At 46.3% G+C, this 21,341-nt stretch overlaps 2 protein-coding genes across 16 annotated transcripts in view; one reads left to right on the top strand and one right to left on the bottom strand.

The window, feature by feature from the left end:
* The window catches only part of PIGF (phosphatidylinositol glycan anchor biosynthesis class F), a 37,499-nt gene extending 27,321 nt beyond the window's left edge, over positions 1-10,178 (top strand). For 4 of the 13 annotated variants that reach the window (XM_084828998.1, XM_084828999.1, XM_084828997.1 and 1 more), the window contains 2 exons: positions 15-140; positions 9,816-9,929. In XM_084828998.1, the coding sequence (XP_084685124.1) occupies positions 15-140; positions 9,816-9,929 (240 nt within the window). Of the gene's footprint in view, positions 1-14; positions 495-9,815 lie in introns of those variants that run through there. The other 9 variants (XM_084828995.1, XM_084828992.1, XM_084828993.1 and 6 more) reach the window with 4 other exon arrangements.
* Positions 1-21,341, bottom strand: part of RHOQ (ras homolog family member Q) — a 57,402-nt gene that overhangs the window by 2,048 nt on the left and 34,013 nt on the right. The window contains exons 3-5 of one of the 3 annotated variants that reach the window (XM_084829005.1): positions 19,068-19,232; positions 13,529-13,624; positions 8,891-10,507 (exon numbers count right to left, since the gene is read on the bottom strand). In XM_084829005.1, the coding sequence (XP_084685131.1) occupies positions 10,352-10,507; positions 13,529-13,624; positions 19,068-19,232 (417 nt within the window). In that variant the 3' untranslated portion in view covers positions 8,891-10,351. Of the gene's footprint in view, positions 1-8,890; positions 10,508-13,528; positions 13,625-19,067; positions 19,233-21,341 lie in introns of those variants that run through there. The other 2 variants (XM_084829007.1, XM_084829006.1) reach the window with 2 other exon arrangements.

Raw genomic sequence — 21,341 nt, 5'->3', positions numbered from 1 at the left:
CATCGTTATCCAAGGAAGATATGACTCCTCTGAATGACTGCCTGAAGTCAGGAATGGGCTGGATGAGGGAGAACAAGCTGAAGTTGAATCCAGGCAAGACAGAGGTGCTCATCGTGAAGGGTCCTAATTCAGGTATTGAGGTATGTCAACCAGTTCTGGATGGGGTTGCACTCACCCCGAAGGAGCAAGTTCATGGCTTGGGGGTGCTTCTTGACCCAACCCTGCTCCTGGCACCCCAGGTGGAGGCAACGGTGAGAAGTGCCTGGTATCAATTTCAGCTGATATGTCAGCTACGCCCATTCCTGGAACGTGCGGACCTGGTAATGGTAGTGCACGTGTTGGTAACCTCTAGGCTAGATTTCTGCAATGCGCTGTACTTGGGGCTGCCTGTATATTTAGTTTAGAAACTTCAACTGGTACAAAATATGGCAGCCAGTTTGGTCTCTGGGATATGCCGTGGAGACCATATTACACCGGTTTTAAAATCTTTACACTGGCTGCCAATTGGTTTCTAAGCAAAATATAAAGTGCTTGTTTTTACCTTTAAGACCGTACATGGTCTAGGCCCAAGGTACCTTAGGGAGCACCTTCTCCCCTACGTCCCAGCCTGCCACCTAAGGTCCTCTGAAGGCAATCTCCTGTGGCTGCCTAATGTGAGTCCCCACACGCAAGAGGACCTTTTCCTTTGCCACCCCTCAGTTGTGGAATGACCTGCTGGTTGAAATGCACCTGCTGACCTCTTTGAGGGTTTTTAACTGGCCTTTCCTTTTTAGAACTCCCATTCCTTTTTGTCGATTCTTGTATACTGTTTTTAAGCTGTGTTGTTTTATTGTTGGATTTTTTAAAAATTGTTTTTAGTTCAAAGTTGTTTTTAGTTATATATTGTTTGTATATACTGTCTGTATGCTTTTATGTCAATGGTTTTTAAACTTGTATTTTAATGTTTTAACTTTTGTAAACTGCCCAGAGAGCTTTGGCTATGGAGCGGTATAGAAATGTAAATAATAATAATAATAATTTTGGACTGCAACTCCCATCAGCTCCAGCCAGTGTGGCCAGTGGTCAGGATTGCTGGGAGTTGTAATCTCAAATATCCAGAGGGCATCAGGTTGTCCTACTCCCAGGTTCTTATTCGCAGCAATTCAGAAATTAAAGCTGTGATTTTTCTAAGGGCTGCCACCAGGTACTACTGCTCATCCTCAAACCAATTGCCGTGTACAAAATGCAAGTGCAGAGTGTCTTCATGCCTGTGTGCCTCAACAGCAGTTCCCATGGATGTGTATCTTGCAGGTAAAAAATACAATCTGCACCAGCCTTGCGCCCTCTAGATGTGTTGGGAGTACAGCACCCATCATCCTCAGCCATCATGGCCACTGGCTAGGCTGGCTAAGGCTGATACACATACATTCATAAATGTTGCTGTGCGTGTATTTTGTAAGTGGGGATTTGTTGGGGTGGTGGCAAAAGGTAGCGGCTGAAGCGGGCCTTTAATTTTATTTAAGCCTTCATGAGGGCTAGAAAGTTTGAGTTGCGTAGCACAGCGGCTAGGAGACTGAGAATGTCCATGGTTTAAATCAGCCTTCCCCAGCCTGGTGCCCTCCAGATGTGTTGGGACTGCAAGACCTATCATTTCCAGCCAGCATGGCTATGCTGGTTGGGAGTGATGGGACTTGCAGTCCCAACACATCTGGAGGGCACCGGGTTGGAGAAGATGGGTTTAGGTCTTCCCTTTGTCATGAAGTTGCCAGGTGGCCCTCAAGCAAGCCGCTCTCTTTTCATCCTTCATTTTCCTCCTGGCCGCTGGCCAAAGCCTGGGTTTAATAATACTGGTCTACCTTATAGGCTTTCTCTAAGGATCACAAGGTAAATGTGTGAAAAATGCTTAAAAGCGCGTTGTAAATGCTAAGTAAACAAACCTAAGAAGCATGCAGGGTGATTCATGTGGTGGACTAGATGTTGCCCACCTGTTTTGTGGTGTCTTTAAAAAGCCCTGTGGTGGCTCTGGACAAACCACTGACCACAGATTCAAAGTATAGGCACTACTGCCCCTTGCCATCCATTACAAGTTTGATATAAGGCTTACTGACCCATCACTATGGGGGGGGGGGAGTGTTGAAAACGGCTGAAACCTTAAAACGCTTACAGAATTGTACACCTGGGGTGGGCAGAAGATGGATTGACATCTACTGGTATATCCCAGTGGATTTGTAATAGATCAGCAAGGGTTTCTGATTCCCAGTGTTTTAATTTATTGCATTTATATCCCGCCTTTCCTCCAAGGAGCCCAAGGCACTGTAAATAATGATCCCTCTCTCCATTTTATCTTCTCAACAACCCTGTGACGTAGTTTAGATGGAGAGTGAATTATTGGCTCAAGTCACCCAGTGAGCTTCATGGCCAAGTGGGGACTAGAACCGAGATCTCCCGAGCCCCAGTTCAGCGCTCTAACGCTACACTACACTGGCTCTCAGAAAAGTGACAAAAAGCCTCTCCAACTAAATTAGGCTGCTGAAATCGAGAAAGCTTAAGGCAGGGGGAGAAAAGGAGTAGATTGCTATGTGGGAGGATGTGTGGGCAACCCCCAGTTCCAGTACTGAAAATAAATTCCTGGACTAAGCATGTGTTCAGAAGCACCTTGTTCCGTTATCTTTATGGCTGATGTCATAAAACCTCTGGGAAAAAAGTAGTGCGTGCAACCCTAAGTCTGCCCCCTGTTGTTATGCACCTCAGGTGTGTATCACCAGTCCAAGTAAGCTTTCCTGGCTTGACACTGCATCATGATTCAAACTCCCTCACACACCCAGGGTTGTGGGAACAGTCTCTCTGTTGTGTTATCCAAAGTATATTCCTTGCAACTATGTGGGTGGGGCCACTCGTGTGGGCTTCCCCCCACCCAATCAACACCCTCCATAGCTGCATAACATCTGGGTGGGATGCTCGCATGTGGTTACCATATTCACACACATTGTAATATGCTCCCATATGGTTGAGTGTACATGTATGCGTATGAGAGAGGAGGGAGATAAAAATGGAGGCAAAGGTTGGGTTTCATAGGTGAGCATTCTAGGCACAGTTTGTGATGGTTGAAACAGGCAGAATAGTTCTGCATAAATGATGAGTCTCTGTGAACAGAATTCTTATAAAATGTCCTAGTGATATCACTCAGCCAGTGGCCAGGATCCAAGGAGCTACTTTATGGAAGCCCAAGGGGTTTTTTTTTGCATGCCCTGTGGGATTTTTCTTCTTCCGATTATAGACCGCACAAGCTGCTTCTGAAAATCTCCTCCCTTGAGTTTGCTGGGCAGCTCGTGTTTGAGAAATCCCACTTGAAAGCCATGTTGGGGGCGCATGCCCCTAGTTGTGCAGTTCTGCAGCTCCTGGCCTTACATCTTTTCAAAACAGTGCAAAATAAAAGCAAGCCATGGCTCATGTCAAGGCTTTATTTTCTGAACAGACCACACCGCAGTCTTGGTTTGAACTGCCTCGTCTCAAAACATTCCTAAGCGATCCCTAAGAGAAAGGCCAGGCTGTGTGCCTCTTACAGTGCCTCTAGCATTTATGAGAAAGAGGTGTGTGGGAGAATGGAAAAATGATTACTGTAAGATCTGAACAGCTGAAGAATGCTTACTGTGGGGGGGGGGTATTTATTTTTCTGGTTTAGAGAGCACTTTTTCGGATGAGAAAAAAGCTATACCGACTAGAAATCAGCACAGCAGCAGTTGGCAAGTTCCAGTTATAATTATGTGTATAGAGATGAAATAGCAAGAGGTCCAGGGTATTGATTCATAAAGGAGGAAACAATAACGATTCCAAACCCCTGAAGATTTCTCCATGCATTGTCTCCCACTGTATCGCTAAACTCTTTAGACCAATGCACATTTAAAAGGCCCCATCTCTTGACCAGTTAAAAGTTGGAGAGTAGATCACAGGATCCCTGCGGCCCCCTTCTCCCATGAGCAAATTCCCTTTCCTGCCCAACTCTGATATTAGTCGCGCCTAAAGTGAATCACTGCAGCAGCCTTTGAACCTAGTTAAGATTCCTGGTTAAGAAGGAACTACGGTCAGCCCTAGCCAGTATTCATGTCAATGTCAACCTATCCTTAACCACAGTTTAAGGCAGGGCTGTTGAACCTCTTTCAGCCTGAGCACTGAATTCAATTTCGGAGAAGGTTGCAGGGTCAAAAGCAAAAGGCACAGCCCCACCAAAAACAAAAGCCAAAAACCCACCAGCATGTTGTAGCTTAAACGTCTTACTGTCAGTAAGTTAAGCCTTAGGAGAGGCGCTTCAACTTTTTAGAATGGGGGGAGAAATTGCACAAAAGCCAGGAAACAGTCAAATGAATGGGAGTTGGGGGACAGCGGTGGGGCAATATGAGGAACCCCGGGGGGGGGGGGTGGATGGGGATCCTGAGAGGACTGAATTTGTCTTCCAGGCCTGAGGTTACCTCTCCCCTTATTTAAGGGGGGGTGGGAAGGTGTGAGCCCATAGCCCCTGGCTGCTTTCTGAATTGTGGTTATAAGATCTGGATGGTTATATTTCTACTGCCTTTGTGATGGACAAATGGGAGAGGCTTTAACCCATCAGTGATGATAGCTAGGAACACATCAAGCTATTGCCCCTGTTAATAGAACAATACATGATTAGGTTCAAATATTCATAGACCTGCTGGGCATAAACAGGATTGGAAGGTACAACAGAGTTTTTCAGACAAACACATGTATCACTGCCCAGATTATTATTATTTTATTACCTTCTAATGATGGGTCAGTTCCTGATGAAATAGATTTTGAATGAAAATGTCCATTGGAAGTACAGCCTTAATCAGGCCACAGCACACACATATACTAGCATTGAATATACATTGTCTGACGTACAAGTCTCTTGACATTTTGCGGAAGATATGCAGTGCCATGTTACTGAATGGGCGCAGGCAAATCTTTGGTTTAAAAAGCAGCTGTGAAACCACGACCTTTCTGAGGCCGTAGCTAGAAGACTGAAGCAAGGTCAATAAAGAGTACCTAAGGCACCTCATGAAAAGATGATGCTCGTCATCTTTGCTACACTCCTAAAGACCTCCAAATAATGCTACAGAATAACTAAATGCACAGGTTTAGGAATGTGAAGCTTATGAGTGGGAAGATCAAATCATAGTCAATTCCAAAAAGCAAAAGAAAAGTTGGCTTAATGTGTCAACCAGCAGCGTGATGAAAAGGTGAGTACCTAGGAGGAGAAATTGTAGAAGAATGAGCCAGCTCTCTTTCCTGCCTCCTCAGCTCAAAGACTAGTTCTGGAGTTTGTGTATTGCAAGCATAGGATAGGAGCTAAAGTGGAGAAAGAGGGACAATTTTGCATCACTATTTTCTCGCATGCCTAGGATACATTTCACTTGTCCAGGCGATGAGAAAAAAAAAAAAGCAGGGGGGGGGAATGGATGGATGGTGTAAATTGTGCCTATTATACAGATTAAGGAAATATAGTGTATACTTGTCTCAGAATAGCAGAAGGCACAGTGAAGATGGCCCATACCCATAATGCACAGAACAGAGCTAAGCTGCAACACAGTTCTTTTGCTCCCTTACCCCTAGACAAGTTGCGGCTTTAAGTTCGAAGTTGGCCAGTGATCTGGGTAGGGATGGCAGAGAATTCCGCCATGGATCTCGGTGAGGCCAAATGCCAGTGCATTAGTGCATTAGGCCCCTCGAAATCTGTGGTGGAACGGCCTGCCCCCCTGCCCTCCCGTGGATCCCCCCCAGGATGAGACTTGACTGGGGCGGATCTTCCGGGCGGTGGAGGCTCCGGCAGCGGCTCCGGCGGCTGGTCTTCCGACCAGCTGCCGCTGCCGCCATTTGCAGCCTGGAGGTGTTTTTTTTTTTTTTTACAAGACGTGATAGGCTACGTAAAGACTTACGTAGCCTATCACGTCTGGCTTAAAAAAAAAACATGTACGCAAATGGCCACGGCTACGGCCGCTGTCATTTGCGTTCCTTATTTTTGGCCGTCTCAGTCTACGTAAATATTTACGTAGACTAAGACAGCCAAAAATAAGGAACACAAATGGCAGCGGCCGTAGCTGCCGCCATTTGCGTACGTGCGTGTTTTTTTGTTTTTTTTAAGCCAGACGTGATAGGCTACGAAAGTCTTTATGTAGCCTATCATGGCTGACTACAGGGATGCAAACGGAGGCGGCTATGGCTGCCGCCATTTGCGTCCCTGCTAGCCAGTGGCCGGATGTCCGGCTGCTGGCAGAGTCGGCCGGCAGCTCTGCGGAATCCCCATGGAGTGGAGCTGGCCAGCGAGGATTCTGGGGGGAGGGACGGAGCGCCTCCCCACCCCAGCGGAACCCGGCGGAGCCAGGTAAGGGGAGTGTCATACATCCCTAGATCTGGGCCACCACGTTTCAGAACTGGGAGTGACCCTTTTCTGCTTACATTCAAATGCTGAACATGGATCTGTACATTTTGCCCAAATATCCAAGCCCAGATCGGGATGGTGGTATTGGTATTGAAAAGGGCCCCTGTCCTTTTACTCAGAATAGTGGCTCTCAAATAACAGAAGCCCTATGCATGGACTGCCTCACATTCTTAGGGTGGCTAACCGGGCACTACCTTGCGTATGTGCATTATAGGTTACATTCTAATAGAGACCTGGGTGCATAGAACACAGCACATGTAGGTCTTATCTGATGAGAAGTTGCACAGATCAGGTTTACACCCATTGGGCTCTACCTACAAAGGCCCCTTGTTCAAACGTGATTCCAGCTCAGGTGGGGCAAGATGGTGCCATCACTGAACATGTCTGAATAGGGCTTTAATATCATGGAACAGTATGGACCGCATTTGAACCACTGTAGTTATCAGCATTTCACATCAGTTCATCAAAAGTGTACACCATGAAGCCGTTATGTTGTAACACACAGTGATGATCACCATAATGATTGCAAGCCTGGAAGGCCACAGCATGCAACGCACCCAGGGTTATCTGGCACTCCATGCATTTGCAAGAGCCGTGTGCTGGTGCAAAATGGTTTACGCCACAGAACTGAACATCCTGATCATCTTTAATTTTAACGAGCAAGAATCTAAACTCCCTTTGCTTGGAGATACAAACCAAACAGCTGCAATAAGTGAGGGCATTGCAGTAAGTCAAAAGTCAATGCCTGTTAATGTGCCTGCAAATTTTGTTTATCTACATTCATGGAAATCTTTAAATCTTAAGGAAGTCCATACTTCCTTGGAGTACGATTAGTTGACTTTAACAAACGGAGTGTTCTTTAAAAAATGTTCATCCAGATTTAGATTTAATCATTTAAGGATTATTGTAAAATCCAAATCTGAAATATCCTTCATAAACTAAAACACTTATTTAAATTACTTCAAATATGAACTTGCAAGAAAGCATTCATATTTGTCGAGAGCCAGCCTTTTTCCAGTTGAACACGGAGCCTGGTTTGTTCCTTAGTTGTGGGGAGCTGTGCTGTGCCAGCAAACCCCTCCCTGCAGTGGTCTGACATCACTGTGCTGTGCAACAAAAGCGAAGGAGGGAGTATTTACAGTAAAAGTGGGCAGGGGCTACCACACCGAGCTACATAAAATTACTATGGGTGGTAGCCAATTAACTCCCCCCCTCGACAGAACAGCTTCTGCCATCGGGATAGGGAGGTGGGCAATTCCCCCTCTCCCAGGAGGCCCCATGTGCCCTCAAGATTTGGGGTGCTGGCGGCTGCTGGGGTGCCTCTGCTTAATTTGCCCCTGCTTTAATTCCATTTTAAAGGTGTAAACCTATACATGTTTAGACAGAAAAAATCCTACAACTTCCAGCTGGCTGGGGCATGCTGGGAATTGTAGGAGTTTTCTCTGTCTAAACATGCATAGGATTGCACCTAAATGTATTCTTAAGCAGCCTTCCCCCAACTGGTACACTCCAGATGGCCGATGGCCATGCTGGCTGGGAATTATGGGAATTGCAGCCCAACACATCTGGAGAGCACTAGGTTGGGGAAAGCTGTTATAAAGGCTGTAAACAGCAGACACCACTGTAAAAGGATTTCTCCTTGTCTGCCACTCTAGAGGGAATTCCTCTTCTAAGGTCTGCCTGCTGTGACATACATCATCTGAAAACAAAGGAACCCCTGCCTTTTATCCAGATGTATGTTTGCAGATGTAATTGATCAATCAACCAAGATTTCTTGAAACGGGCAATAGGGACTGGAGTAAAAAGGTGGGCAATCTTTACCTTGCTCTGCTCCTGCGCTCCCCAGTGGCATCTGGCTGCATACTGTTGGAGGCAGAGTGCTGGGATTAGAACAGACGGTTCTTGGGTTCTATTTCCAAGACTTGAATTCAGCCAATGGGTGTGGGTGGGTGTGGCTTGTGCTTCCAGTCTCCTTGAACCTGCTTTCCCTTTTCACTACCCGCTTAACTTTGGTCAGTGGGCCACATTCATCATAGCCCTGTTCAGGTGTTACGGCTGAACAGCAAATTCAATTGTGGGTAGGGGGCATGAGGCCACACATGCTGCCCCCAGGGAGCCACCCATCTGCTCCACCCCAACCGTCCTGCACTGAGTGCACTTAGAGGCCTCCATGATTGGGAGCCCTGCACTACTAGGGCTCCTGACTGCAGGGACACTTGTGTTCAGCCAAATGCACATCGAAGCCCCCTTCAGACCGAGCGGAGGGGGCGAGGACGGTGCATACAGCCCCACACTCATTACACAAGTTGGAATTCCCTGTTTAGGCTGAACGCCCAGACAGGACTTCTCTTTCAGGCACTGCCAGCCTTTTCATGGGAGAGCAGCACTTAGGGGTGGGCAGAAAACCCAAGAGATAATCAGGTATATTATTATAATCAGGTATACCATGGGTGGGATCCAGCTTTTTTTTTTTTTTTTCCTGCTGGCAGGAGTGTTCCCTGAGTGGAGTTCTGCTCAGAACACTTCTGCAAGTGGGAAAAGGTGGAGGGAGAGGCGATCTTCGCTAATTCCACCTCCCTCACTGTTCCAGAGCAGATTTGGGGATGCATGGGGGACTGCCTGCCGAAGGGTGGGGGGGAATTTACAAAGATTGCCATCTTCTCCACTGATCCTTCCTGGATTGGAAGCCTCTCATGGACAAAAGGAGCCCTTCCGTCACAGGAGGCAGGTTCTGGATCCAACCCAATACTTGGATCCAGAACCCTCACTAGGATGGCAGAGCGCAGCCACCCAGACAGACATCCTTGATGCTGCCAGCTGAGGGGGGAGGTTATGTGATGCCTCTCCCAACTGTTAGCAATGTGCCATCAAGCAAACCTTGTCCTTCTTGTAGCCTACGGACTCCTTTACTCTGTTTCATTCAATTGTGCTTCACTGTCAAACATTCTGTCACAGCTATTCGGCGGTGAAAGTATCCTGTGATGAAGGGGGAAGCCATATAGACCATTTTAACCATCCATGATAAAAAAAACACACAAATTAATTGCAGTTGAAGAGCGCCCCAACTGCTCTGGCCACAAAACTGGCACGTTAAGTGCTCCACAAACTTCTCGCCTGGTTCTGGGCATTCGCAAGCAAGAGCCAGAAGCCTAGTTACACTTGAATGCACACGCGTTTAAAGACTGTACAATGTTTAGTGTTCGTAAGAAATGCATGATGGCTGTTAACACTTTTGCCATTCTCCGAGGAAGCATGTCAAGCCCTGCAACGGATCCTGTACCACGTTTTGGTTTCTTCTTTCGATTATGCTGAAATGTTGGGTTGGTAAAAGTGTATCAGGGGGCCGACGTCTTCTTTCTTGCCCCCCCGCTTCTCCTCCTTACGCAGCGTTCCTTTCTTTCAGGTGTGGCCTATTTCCTGTTCGCTTGGAGCCACCTTTGGCTACGTGGCCGGCCTCCTCCTCGCACCATCGTGGATATACTGGAACAGGAAGCAGCTTACGTACAAAAGCAGATAACGGGCGCAAAGAGAGAAGGCGTTTTGTGTTGTTGTGCTGGTTCCGTAAAGACTGCACAGCAGAGACTAGGGTCGAAGCAAAAGGCCATCCCAGCCTCTTCAAAGCGGCGTCGGGCTTTGCTCCTCCCCTCACAGCATGGCTTGAGTGCTGAGGCAATGTGACGATGCAGCTATCGCTTGTCCTAAATCGTGTTACCCCTGAGAGATTGTTCTTTCCTTCCAGTCTGAATAAAGTATTTGTAACAGATGGCGCCTGCTCCGTCACACATTTGGGATGTCCTCCCTCCCCCGCTGGATTTCACCAAATGGCAATCCCTTAAATCGGCTTCCCAATTGATCTATGATCTATTAATAGGGCGATGTTGTTTTTAAGTGTATATTTGCTCGGTATCTAAAGATTCACAGTACGCATGGCCATGCGTCTCACGTGATCAAGCAGCAATTAATGCACCTTGAGCCTATTCTTTTTTTCACTGTGTGTTTCTTTGGAGTTAAAATGGCTATAATAGCTTCATCAAAAACAGTCTTCAGTCCTTTCTGGGTTAAAGCCGAGCACTCCACGTAGCAGTAGGCTCCTATCTGTCAAGAAAACAAATGTGTTTAATAGCAACACAGACCTTCCTCCCAAACTCTATTTGTGAACTCATGGGGTTGTTGTTTTTATAGCAAACATCAAGGTTTGTTTGTGTTTTGTCTTTGCCCTGTGGAAAAACATTCTAGCTCTGACCCTCCAGGAAAAGAATTAACTCCTTCACTTTGTCTTTTTGTGACAGATTTATGATTCTTTCATTTGGTTCAGTTTCTGAAGGAAACACATTACACGCAGTGGAGTTTTTGTTTGTTTTACTACTGGCAGTGTGGTTGTTAGGCATTTCAGGAAGGCGAAAGAAATCAGATGGGCAATTTTGTTGACCCCAACCTGGAACCCTCAGATGTCTTGGACTACAATTCCCATTATTGGGAGCAGGGTGGGGAAGGCTGGATTAAACTCCCAAGTTTATGAACCAAGGGTGGGCAACTTGTGGCCCTCCAGATGTTTTGGCCATCAGCTCCCATCAGCCTTAATCAGCATAGCTAATGGTAAGTGATGATGGGAGCTGTGGTCCTCCAGATATTTTGGCCTACAAGTTGTCTATCCCAGGCATGAACAAAAGTACCCAGCATCACCTCCTTTGATAGTTTAAATAGTATTAATTGTGGATGCCCTAAAGGGACGGCCAAACATTTTAATTAACTATGACTCACTTGGTTTTATTGTCTTCCATTCCATTGAGTTATTTTCTAATTATTAAAAAAGTATTAAATGGACGCCCTAGTTAGTGGTATTCAATACGTTTTATTCATTAGCAAAATGGCTTCATTAACTACTAAAACTATGCTGTGCTTAACACTAATAAGAGTGACCTCGAAATACATCAGTGAATACAGCAACCTCCACATAAAAGAACACTCCTGCTTCCTGTGAAAAGGTTGTCCTCTGAAGAAATGTAAGTGGCATTGCCCCATGTGATATTTTGTTGATTTGGAAAACACACACTCTCTCAAGAGCAAAGTATGTACGTAACACTATTTGAGCAGCAGGATCAAGCCTGGAATCTGTGATCCAATTAAGCAAACAATTTACTCTCCCCGGTCAAGTTCTGCAAGCTTACATCAGAATCTGGCTGAATACAGCACTGAGTGGTTAGTGATGGTAATGAGCCCACTTCTAATCCTCAGATGCAAGTCTTTAAAACTGATTGTCCTTTTCTTTAAAAAAAAAGTTGTTTATGAATGTTGAAATGAAACAAACATATATGCATGCAGCACTTTAAAAAATACTTTGAGAGGAAAAAGACTCACATCTGACCCAGGATTCAGCACTGGCACGTAGATTTATCATTTATATCAACCTCCCCCAACCTGGCACCATCAAGATATGTTGGACTGCAACTCCCATAATTCCCATCCAGTACTGGCCATGCAGATTGGGAATTATGGGAGTTACAGACCTGAAGGGTGCTAGGCTGGGGAAAGTTGATTTCTACTATGGAGGCTATGCTTGCCCAGAAGGATTAAAATCTACTGCAATTCCTGTTTAAATTATGCTCCCAATATTTCTTTGGTTCATTTTGTGCCCTGTTCTTATTTTTCTTTCCTCCTGGCACCCTGTATCCCAAGTCACCCTCACATTCTTTAGTGCTGTAACTTCTAACATTTGTTGAGAATGTGAAACACTTGTAAGCTACTACAGAGATGATGATTACAGGTTTTAAGAAGCATTCTGCATCACATTTGTATCCCGCCCTTCTTCCAAAAAGCAAAAGGTACCGCTACGAGACTGGTAAAGTGAAAGGATGGCAGCTAAGCACACAAGAAGGTGCAGTCCCTGTGAATGAGAACTGTGATGTACGTGGAAATGGAAGAGAAGTACAGTATTAAAATTTCCATGAGGTGTGCAAGAGGTGGGATCACTTAGTGTGCATGGAAGACTTAAGGAGAGTAAAGGTGGCACTGAGGTGTGAAGGAATGCACAGATGAAGTATTACAAATGGAGCTGATGAGTAGCACATGTCCAATTCATTCTTGCCTTGTTTCTGAAATAGGCGCAAATGTTTTCCTGGTTTCCAGTTGGCTCCACGTGACAAATTACACTAAATTGGGTGATGGGACATCTATCAGTTGATTGATGAAGGGAAACCATCTGCAAGAGCTTGGTAGAAGCAGAATAGGGGTGGGCAGAAGATAGACCAGGATCTACTGGTAGATCTCTGGTGATCTGCAGTAGATCCCAAAGGATTCCTGACTTGTTTAACAATAGCAATGAGACAATCTCCCCTGCCTTAAATTATACTTTCGAAATGAAGAAAGCTGGAGGGCGGGGGAGGAAAACAGTAATCGATTTTTGTGTGGAAGGACTGTGAGCTGTGTTCAGCTCTGGTACTCAAATCAAATCCCTGGCTCAGAATTCTTTAATTCTAAATATGTGTCTTTTGCACTAGGTGGATCTCGAGGTTCTAGTAAAAAGAACAAAGTGGATCCTGCAAGCCTGACATCTGCCCATCCCTGATGTAGTATATATGACACACTCTTTCGTACAATTCTATAGGGAAGTTGCTTCTGATACACCTCAAAGCAATAGAATGGAATGCAAATTTCTGGCACATTACTATGGTTGATGCTTTTATTTAGTGCATTCAGATATACACACACTATTACACTGCATTTGTGCAATTACAGGGCCTTCTCAGTGGTAGCACCTTGATGGTGGAAATTCCTTCCACGAGATGCTTGCCTGGCTCCCTCACTAATTGGATTAAGGCTCCGCTACTTTAGATGACATTTGGGATAGCAAGCAACCAGCTGTTTTCACATCTTTATTCAGCTCTGTTTTATTGCTCTTGGCGCTGTGATTGTGTTGCTGTTTGATTATGCTTTTAGTCGTTTAGTTTTTATATTGATGTTAAGCCACTTTGCAGATCACTTTGGATGGACAGGTAAGATAAATATTATTCAGTAAGAAGAAATAAAATATTATAGGCTGGTATAAAATTTTTTACAGAGAGCAAAAAGGAAAGGGGGAAGGAAAGGGACATTACAGTACACAACAGTATAGCTTACCTCTTTTGCTAACTTCTGTCCCTGCTCCATAGATACCGGTTTGTCTTTCATGTCATTCAGCCTTGCTAAAGTTTTAGGGTCATCACGAAGATCAATCTGTTAGGAAAGTCACAATAATGTGCAAACATTCTTATGCACATTTCAAATTAAAATCCACATTGCAGACTTTTGAAAACATAGTTGGATCCATCCAATTCAAGAAAGTCATATTTCGGTCCCATTAAAATCAGTGGGATTTAAGTTAGCCATTCCTGTTTCATGCTGAATTCAGTGGGACTTAAGTGCAACTAATGTAGGTTGGACTCCACCCAATGGGCCAGTTTGCATAATCACCACAGCCCAATACGGCTCATCTGAGCCATGGTGGGTTGGTTGCAGTGGGTGCCAGAAGCTGTTGTGAATATTCAAGCTGCAGTGGATGGTTGAATATTCACAATGGCCACCGGCATGTGCCACAATCGACTGTGGCTTAAATAAGCCATGGTGGGCTGCAGCAGTCGTGAACCAGGCTATAATCTGCTAGTTATATTGGTGAGATCTGATCACTGGATTTTCATTTACTGGCATGAGTCATGCTGTGTTCTGAATGGAACTGAATGCAGAATATACCGTTCTGTGGGCGGACCTAGATGTTACAAGGCAAATATGGGATTTCTTATCCCATGACATGTTCCCAGGGCATGGTCTAAGAAGCAGGTCCAGGCATCATCAGTGCCTGGATGGGCGACCCCCTGGGAACCCTATGCATTTGCAGGGAAGAACTGGTGGGGGACACTGGGAGTGCTTAATCCTTCCCCGCTATTTCCCCCCCCTTGTTTTATTTTTTACCCCACCTGGCTCCAAATAAGAAATATTTCCTTTTCTGGGCAGGAAAAGGCCTGGAGGAGGTGTTTGCAGGCGAGATTAGGCAGGTAGAAGACGCACCCCTCCTCCCATCAGTGATTTGTCCCCTACAAAGTTTCCTGTGTGACCACTGCGGCAAAGCTGCATTTCGGAAATGCATCTTTTCCCCATCATTGTGGTAAATCTGCCCTGAATCCCAAAGCAGTTTCACAATTATCCTTTCACCATGGGAAATAAGAAATATAGTCTAGACTTGCAATAATAAACCCATTTAAAGCAATCAGTCCACAAACGTTTGATTAAGAAGGTTTGGCATATGTCCAAGGGTATATCTGCACACACACACAGAATGTCCCAGGAGGAGGTACGTCCTCCTTTTCCGGAGGCAAGCCCACATTCCATCTGGGAAGCTAGCAGCACAGACGGCACAGTCTGTACTGGTCCCAGGAATCTTCCTTGCCCGTCTTGCAGATGGGGATGGAGGAAACCAACATATGTGGAATAGGGGGCTTGGAAATAGCTAACAAAGTCCATTCTGCCCACCCAAACAGTGGTAGGAATTACTAGATTTTTGCATCAGGAAAGTGATGGATGAGCGCTAGGATCTTCTTTCCCTCCCACTGCAGCATGTGATACGCACGCATGCTTAATTCATCTGCTTGGATCCAACAACTGCCACTTTATCTTTCATGGGCGACACAACCAGTGTTCATAAGCAGAGCACATCAAAACATAGCGCTTCGCTTTCATTCTACATTTCAAAAGGACTCTTAAGATTCATCCTGGAGACGGGAACTGGGCATACACAAAGGACACAGCTCCGGAAAAAACATGGCTGGTGATGCAGCTTTGGCCTCCACACTGGGACAGCTTCTCCAGGCATGGTTTACAACTAAGGGCGCCGGTCACACGGGGACTCCAGTTGTCCCGTTTCTCCCCCTCCGGCCATAAAATGGGATTATCCTTGACACATTCCCTGTTTGTTTTTGTTGCAAACCAGAAACATACAGCAAGGGAAGCCTATGGGCTTGGAGAGAGCAAGCGTTGAGGGGGCTGGGTCAAAGAGGGAGCGGGGAAGATCCAAGAGGGGGGAGGAACCAGACTGGAATGATGTGGAGGGGGGAGGATGTGAGCAAGGCTGATAGAAAAGCAACGAAGAAGGGGAGGGCCTGGGCGAGGGGTGAATGAGAAATTCGTTTCAGTTTGGTTTTGAGTAGGATTTACTCAGTTTGCACTAGGGATGTCAGAGAATTCCACCATGGATCTTGGTGAGGCTGAATGCCAGTGCATTCGGCCCCCCGAAATCCGTGGTGGAACGAAGCCCTCGCCCCCCCAACCCACAAAAGGCGCGCGAAATGGAGCACTTACCTGCTGCCGTCTGCGCTGACTTGCGAATGGCAGCCGCCCTGCAGCCGCCATTCACTTCTTTATCATAGCCGTGATAGGCTATGTAAATACTTATTTAGCCTATCACGGCTAATGCAGGGACGCCTTTTGCGTCCCTGCGGAGGCCGTGATAGGCTACATAAGTATTTACGTAGCCTATCACGGAAAGCCAAAAACAAAACAAAACACGGGCGTACGCAAATGGCGGTGGCTATGGCGGCCGCCATTTGCGTCCCCTATTTTTAGCCGTTTTAGCCTATGTAAATATTTATGTAGGCTATTACAGTGAAAAAAAGGGGAACGCAAATAGCGCAGTGGGCACTATTTGCGTTCTTTTTTTCCCGCCGTAATAGCCTACGTAAATATTTACGTAGGCTAAAACGGGGAAAAATAGGGAAAGCAAATGGCGGCCGCCATAGCCGCTGCCATTTGCGTATGCTGTTTTGGGTTTTTTTGGCTTGCCGTGATAGGCTACGTAGATACTTACGTAGCCTATCATGGCAGCTTTGCAGGATGCAAATGGCAGCCGCTATGGCGGCTGCCATTTGCGTCCGCAGCAGCCCGTCCACGGCCAGAACTCCGGCTGCGGACAGCCCTGGCCAGTGGCTCCATGGAGCCGTCACGGAGTGGAGCCGGCCCAGGGAGGATTCCGGGGGGAGGGACGGAGCGCCTCCCCCCCACCGCAAATCCAAGCTGCGAAAAGGTAAGTGACTTTCGTACATCCCTAGTTTGCACCTTCCGAACCGAAAATGGACTGGGATGCAATCTGTGTGGTTGAAGTCCGTATATTTCCAAACTTGCAATGCAGTTTCCAGATCAAAAAATGCGCTCAACAGCATGCATACATTTGAAAATTGCACAAGAAGGAAGGAAGGAAGGAAGGAAGGAAAAGAAAGGAAGCGATAATAAATGATGGATGTAAACAAATACACTTAAATGTACTTTGGCTTCATTTCAGTTGTGGATGGCGGCTTTTTATTTATTTATTTACAATATTTATATACTGCTCCTCATCAGAAGATTTTGGAGCGGTGAACAACATGAAAGAATAAAACAGTGGTTAAAAGAGTTAAAAAAGTTAAAACATTTTTAAAAAGACAAATCCCAACGAAGTGGAATTCAACAACCATGGCTGGTCATGCAAGGAAGGCCTCTTGAAAGAACGTCTTCAGGAGGCGCCGGAAAGAACACCATGTTGGCGCCTGCCTGACCTCTAAAGGCAGGGAATTCTACAGGAAGGGGGCCACCACACTGAAGGCTCTTCTCCTGGTGGACTCCAACCGGGCCATAGGTCCATGTGGAACCACCAGGAACATGCCCTTTGATGACCTCAGTGACTGGGCAGGTTGGTAGGGAAGGAGGCGCTCTCTCAGGTATCCTGGTCCCAAGTTGGTTAGGGCTTTGTACACTAGTACTAATACCTTAAACCTGGCCCGGTAGCAAATAGGCAGCCAGTGCAGTTCCCTCAGCAAAGGAGTTACATGCTGAAAAGGGGCAGCTCCCAACAACAGCCGAGCTGCTGCATTCTGCACTAGCTCCAACTTCCAGACCAGCCTTAAGGGCAGCCCCACATAGAGCGCATTGCAGTAATCCAGTCTTGAGGTTACTAATGCCTGTACCACTGTGGTCAAGCTATCCCTGTCCAGGAGAGGCCGTAGCTGGCGAACCAGCCGAAGCCGGTAAAAGGCACTCTGAGCTGCCGCAACCACTTGGGCCTCCAGCAACAATGGTGGATCTAGGAGTACCCCCAGACTATGGACCCGATCTTTCAGAGGGAGTGCAACCCCATCCAGAACAGGCAATTAGCGTATCTCCTGGACCCGGGAACCACTCACCCACAGGGATTCTGTCTTGCCAGGATTCAGCTTCAGTTTATTGGCCCTCATCCAGCCCATCACTGAGTCTAGGCACTGATTCAGGACTTGCACAGCCTCTCCTGATTCAGATGTCACAGAGAGATAGAGCTGCATGTCATCAGCATACTGATGGCATTTAGCTCCAAATTCCCTAATGACCGCTCCCAGCGGCTTCATATAGATGTCAAACAACACTGGGGACAGGATGGTACCCTGCGGCACTCCATAGCTCAATTGCCAAGGGGCCGAGGAATAGTCACCCAATGTTACTCTCTGAAATCGGCCCCGTAGGTAGGTCCGGAACCACTGTAGCACAGTGCCTCCAATACCCATCCCACGGAGTGGATCCAGGAGGATATCATGGTCAATGGTATCAAAAGCCAATGAGAGATCAAGCAGAATTAACAGGGTTGCACTCCCCCATCCCTCTCTTGATGAAGGTCATCCTTCAGGGCGACCAAGGCTGATTCAGTCCTGTAACCAGAACGAACCCCAGACTGAAATGGGTCTAGATAATCAGTTTTGAGGAAGATAATCAGTCTTGAGAAAAGCAATCAGTTTTGAGGAAGAATAGGCAGAGATGGCACCACGCAAGCGTTCTGGGAAGGATTTCCAGGCATAAAGGACAGTAAGGGAGGATGGGCCAGTTAAGAAGGTAGGAGATGTTTTTGGTAGCCAAGGGTGGTCCAGTTGGAGCAGCAAAGGTCATGGGAAGGGAAATAACAAGGATTAAGGGAAGAAAGGAAGAGCACAGTGAGGCCATGGAGAGCTCTAACGGCAAAGACAGGGAGTTTCGCCTGGATATAGGAAAAGGTTATTTACGTATTATTTATTGTTAACATTTAAATTGTTGTTGTCCACTTGTTAAGTCGTGTCCGACTCTTTGTGACCCCATGGACCATAGCAAACGTTTAAATACAGCCGTACAATTTAAAAACAGCAAAACATGGAGGGAGCAATCCTATGGCCACTAGTCAGGGGCTAGATGGCCATAGGATATCTGGTTTTCCGGGAACTGACCTTAGAGCCCACGCTCTGAGGTCGGTTCCTGGAGTCCCGACCTGCCCCCATTTCCGCGCTGCCTCGCGGGCAGCACAGAAAAGCCCCGTGCTCTGCGCTCGCAAGAGGAGCACAGAGCAGCCAAAATGGGGTGTTCCTGGACTACGTTCCAGGGCAGGGAAGGCAGAAATCCCTGTACGACACATCCAATGTGTCATCCAGCAGCCTCCTCCCCTGCTCCGCTGCCCAAGGCTAGACAGCCACAATCGGCTGTCTAGCTGAAAATGCAGGGCAGGAGGAACGTGGAGGGAACGATCCCCTCCGTGCTTCTCCTGCCCTGCATTGGATAGGTGGTCCAATTCGGAGTTCGGAGGCACCCGCCTATCTGCATAGGATTGCGCCCTAAGGGTATTTTTCTCATTCTTTTACATAAAACACATGCCACTCAGACCTACCTGGGTTCCAACTAACAAATAGGGCACATTTGGTGCGTGTTCCTTTAGTTCTGGTACCCACTCCTCCTTCACATTCTGAAAGGAAGCTGGATTTACCACAGAGAAGCAGATGAGGAAGACGTCGGTCATGGGGTAGGACAACGGCCTCAGGCGATCATAGTCTTCCTGTGGACAGAAATGGAAATATGTAGATAATCTTCCGTGCTTCTAGCTCGCATTTTGGCCATGGCAACTTGCTTCGATACACATTTTGGTGATCAGTAGCAGCAACGACATCAGTATTACAGTCATGTCCTACCTCTCTTCCAAGGAATGCCAGGTGGCATTCATGGTTCTCCTCCATTTTATTCTCACAACCCTGCGAGGTGGGTTACTATGCTACTGTCATCTCCTACATCACTTGACATTTTAAAGAGAGACACTAACTGGTCTGTCCTCCAGAAGATTTTTTAAAATAATGAATTTATAATGATTTAAGGACCATTAGAAAAGTTGCCAAATAATCGTGAGTCTTAGCTAAATTACGAGTGGATTGTATTAAGCAGAATGCAGATGATCGAGCAAGAGGCTGAAGGTCAGTCAAGCAGAGGCGATGAAGCCCAGGCTTACAACAACAAGAAGAGAAGAGTAGTAGTAGTGAGAGACTCCTTGCTGTGCGGGATCGAGACCCAAGTATGTCGCGAAGACCCATGGACTCACCAGGTATGTTGTCTCCCGGGAGGACGGATTAGAGATGTGACTGAAAGGTTGCCTGCACTCATAAAGCCCACTGGCAGGTATCCCTTTCTTCTCATTCATGTGGGAACAAATGATACCGCTGAGCGGAGCTACGAAGAAATCACGTCAGACTTGAAGCTTTGGGAAGGAAACTCAAGAACTTTGGGGCCCAGATAGTTTTCTCATCCACCCTTCCAGTAGTTAGAAGAGGGCTAGAAAGGGAAAGAAAAATACTTCAGGTGAATAACTGGCTACAAAGGTGGTGCCGATGAGACAGATTTGGATTCTGGGACCACGGGCTATACTTCCTGGAAGATGGGCTGTTGGCAAGGGATGGGTTGCGCCTCACAAAGGCTGAGAAGAATGTGTTTGGCCACAGCATGAAGAACTTTATCAGGAGGGCTTTAAACTGAATCCTACAGGGAAGGGAGATATAAAGTTGGGGATAACAATGGACGAAGGCTCATGCACCGCAACGGAGAGAACAGCTCTAATAGCACCCAATAATAGTCTTCAGACACATGTAGGAAGAAAGCCAGACTATGAAGCACGTGGTCTTTGATGTCTATATACTAATGCCCAGAGTATGGGAAACAAACAGAACGAACTTGAACTCTTAATACAGGAGGGAAATTATGACTTGATAGGAATAACTGAGACTTGGTGGGATGACTCTCATGACTGGAATACAGCAATTGAAGGATATAACTTGTTCAAAAAGAATAGGAGGAACAGAAAGGGAGGTGGGGTTGCACTGTATATGAAAAATACATATCTCTGCACAGAAATACAGGAGGTATATACAGAAATACAGGCTTGGTAGCCCCATCAAGAGCATCTGGATAAAAATAAATGGAGCAAAGAATAAAAGGAACCTGGTGGTTGGAGTCTACTACCGGCCACCCAATCAAGGAGAAGACGAGGATGAAACTTTTGAAAAGCAAATATCCAATGTTTTAGGGAAGCATGATGTAGTAGTAATGGGGGACTTCAATTTCCCCGATATTTGTTGGGAGACAAATTTTGCAAAACATGGCCCCTCCAGGAAATTCCTGACTTGTGTGGCGGATAACTTCCTCCTACAGAAAGTAGAGGAAGGAACTAGAGGATCGGCTGTCCTTGACTTGATCCTAACCAACAGAGATGACTTAGTGGATAGAGTAGCAGTTACAGGAACTCTGGGGGAAAGCAACCATGTTGCGCTTGAGTTCTTGGTTCTAAGGGAAGCAAAAGCCAAGTGTAGTCAAGCGCGTACCCTGGATTTTAGGAAAGCTGATTTTAATAAACTCAGAACAATGATCAGTAAGGTCCCATGCAAGCGACTCAAACGAGAAAAGGAGTCCAAGATGGGTGGGAGCTTTCAAAAAAGGCACAATCATCTCAAGGCACAATCACAAACAATTCCAACAAGAAGAAAAGGTGGAAGACAACAGAAGAAACCAATGTGGCTTCACAAAAAGCTTAGAGATGACCTGAAAACAAAAAAGGACACATATAGGAAGTGGAAAGAAGGCCAAGCAACAAAAGAAGAGTACAGGCAGGTAGCACAGAATTGCA

Source organism: Heloderma suspectum, chromosome 1 (assembly GCF_057233095.1).
Source record: "Heloderma suspectum isolate Gila_16-S chromosome 1, 16-S_ref, whole genome shotgun sequence".
Classification (NCBI taxonomy): domain Eukaryota; kingdom Metazoa; phylum Chordata; class Lepidosauria; order Squamata; family Helodermatidae; genus Heloderma; species Heloderma suspectum.
This window is presented reverse-complemented; position numbering and strand designations above follow the sequence as displayed.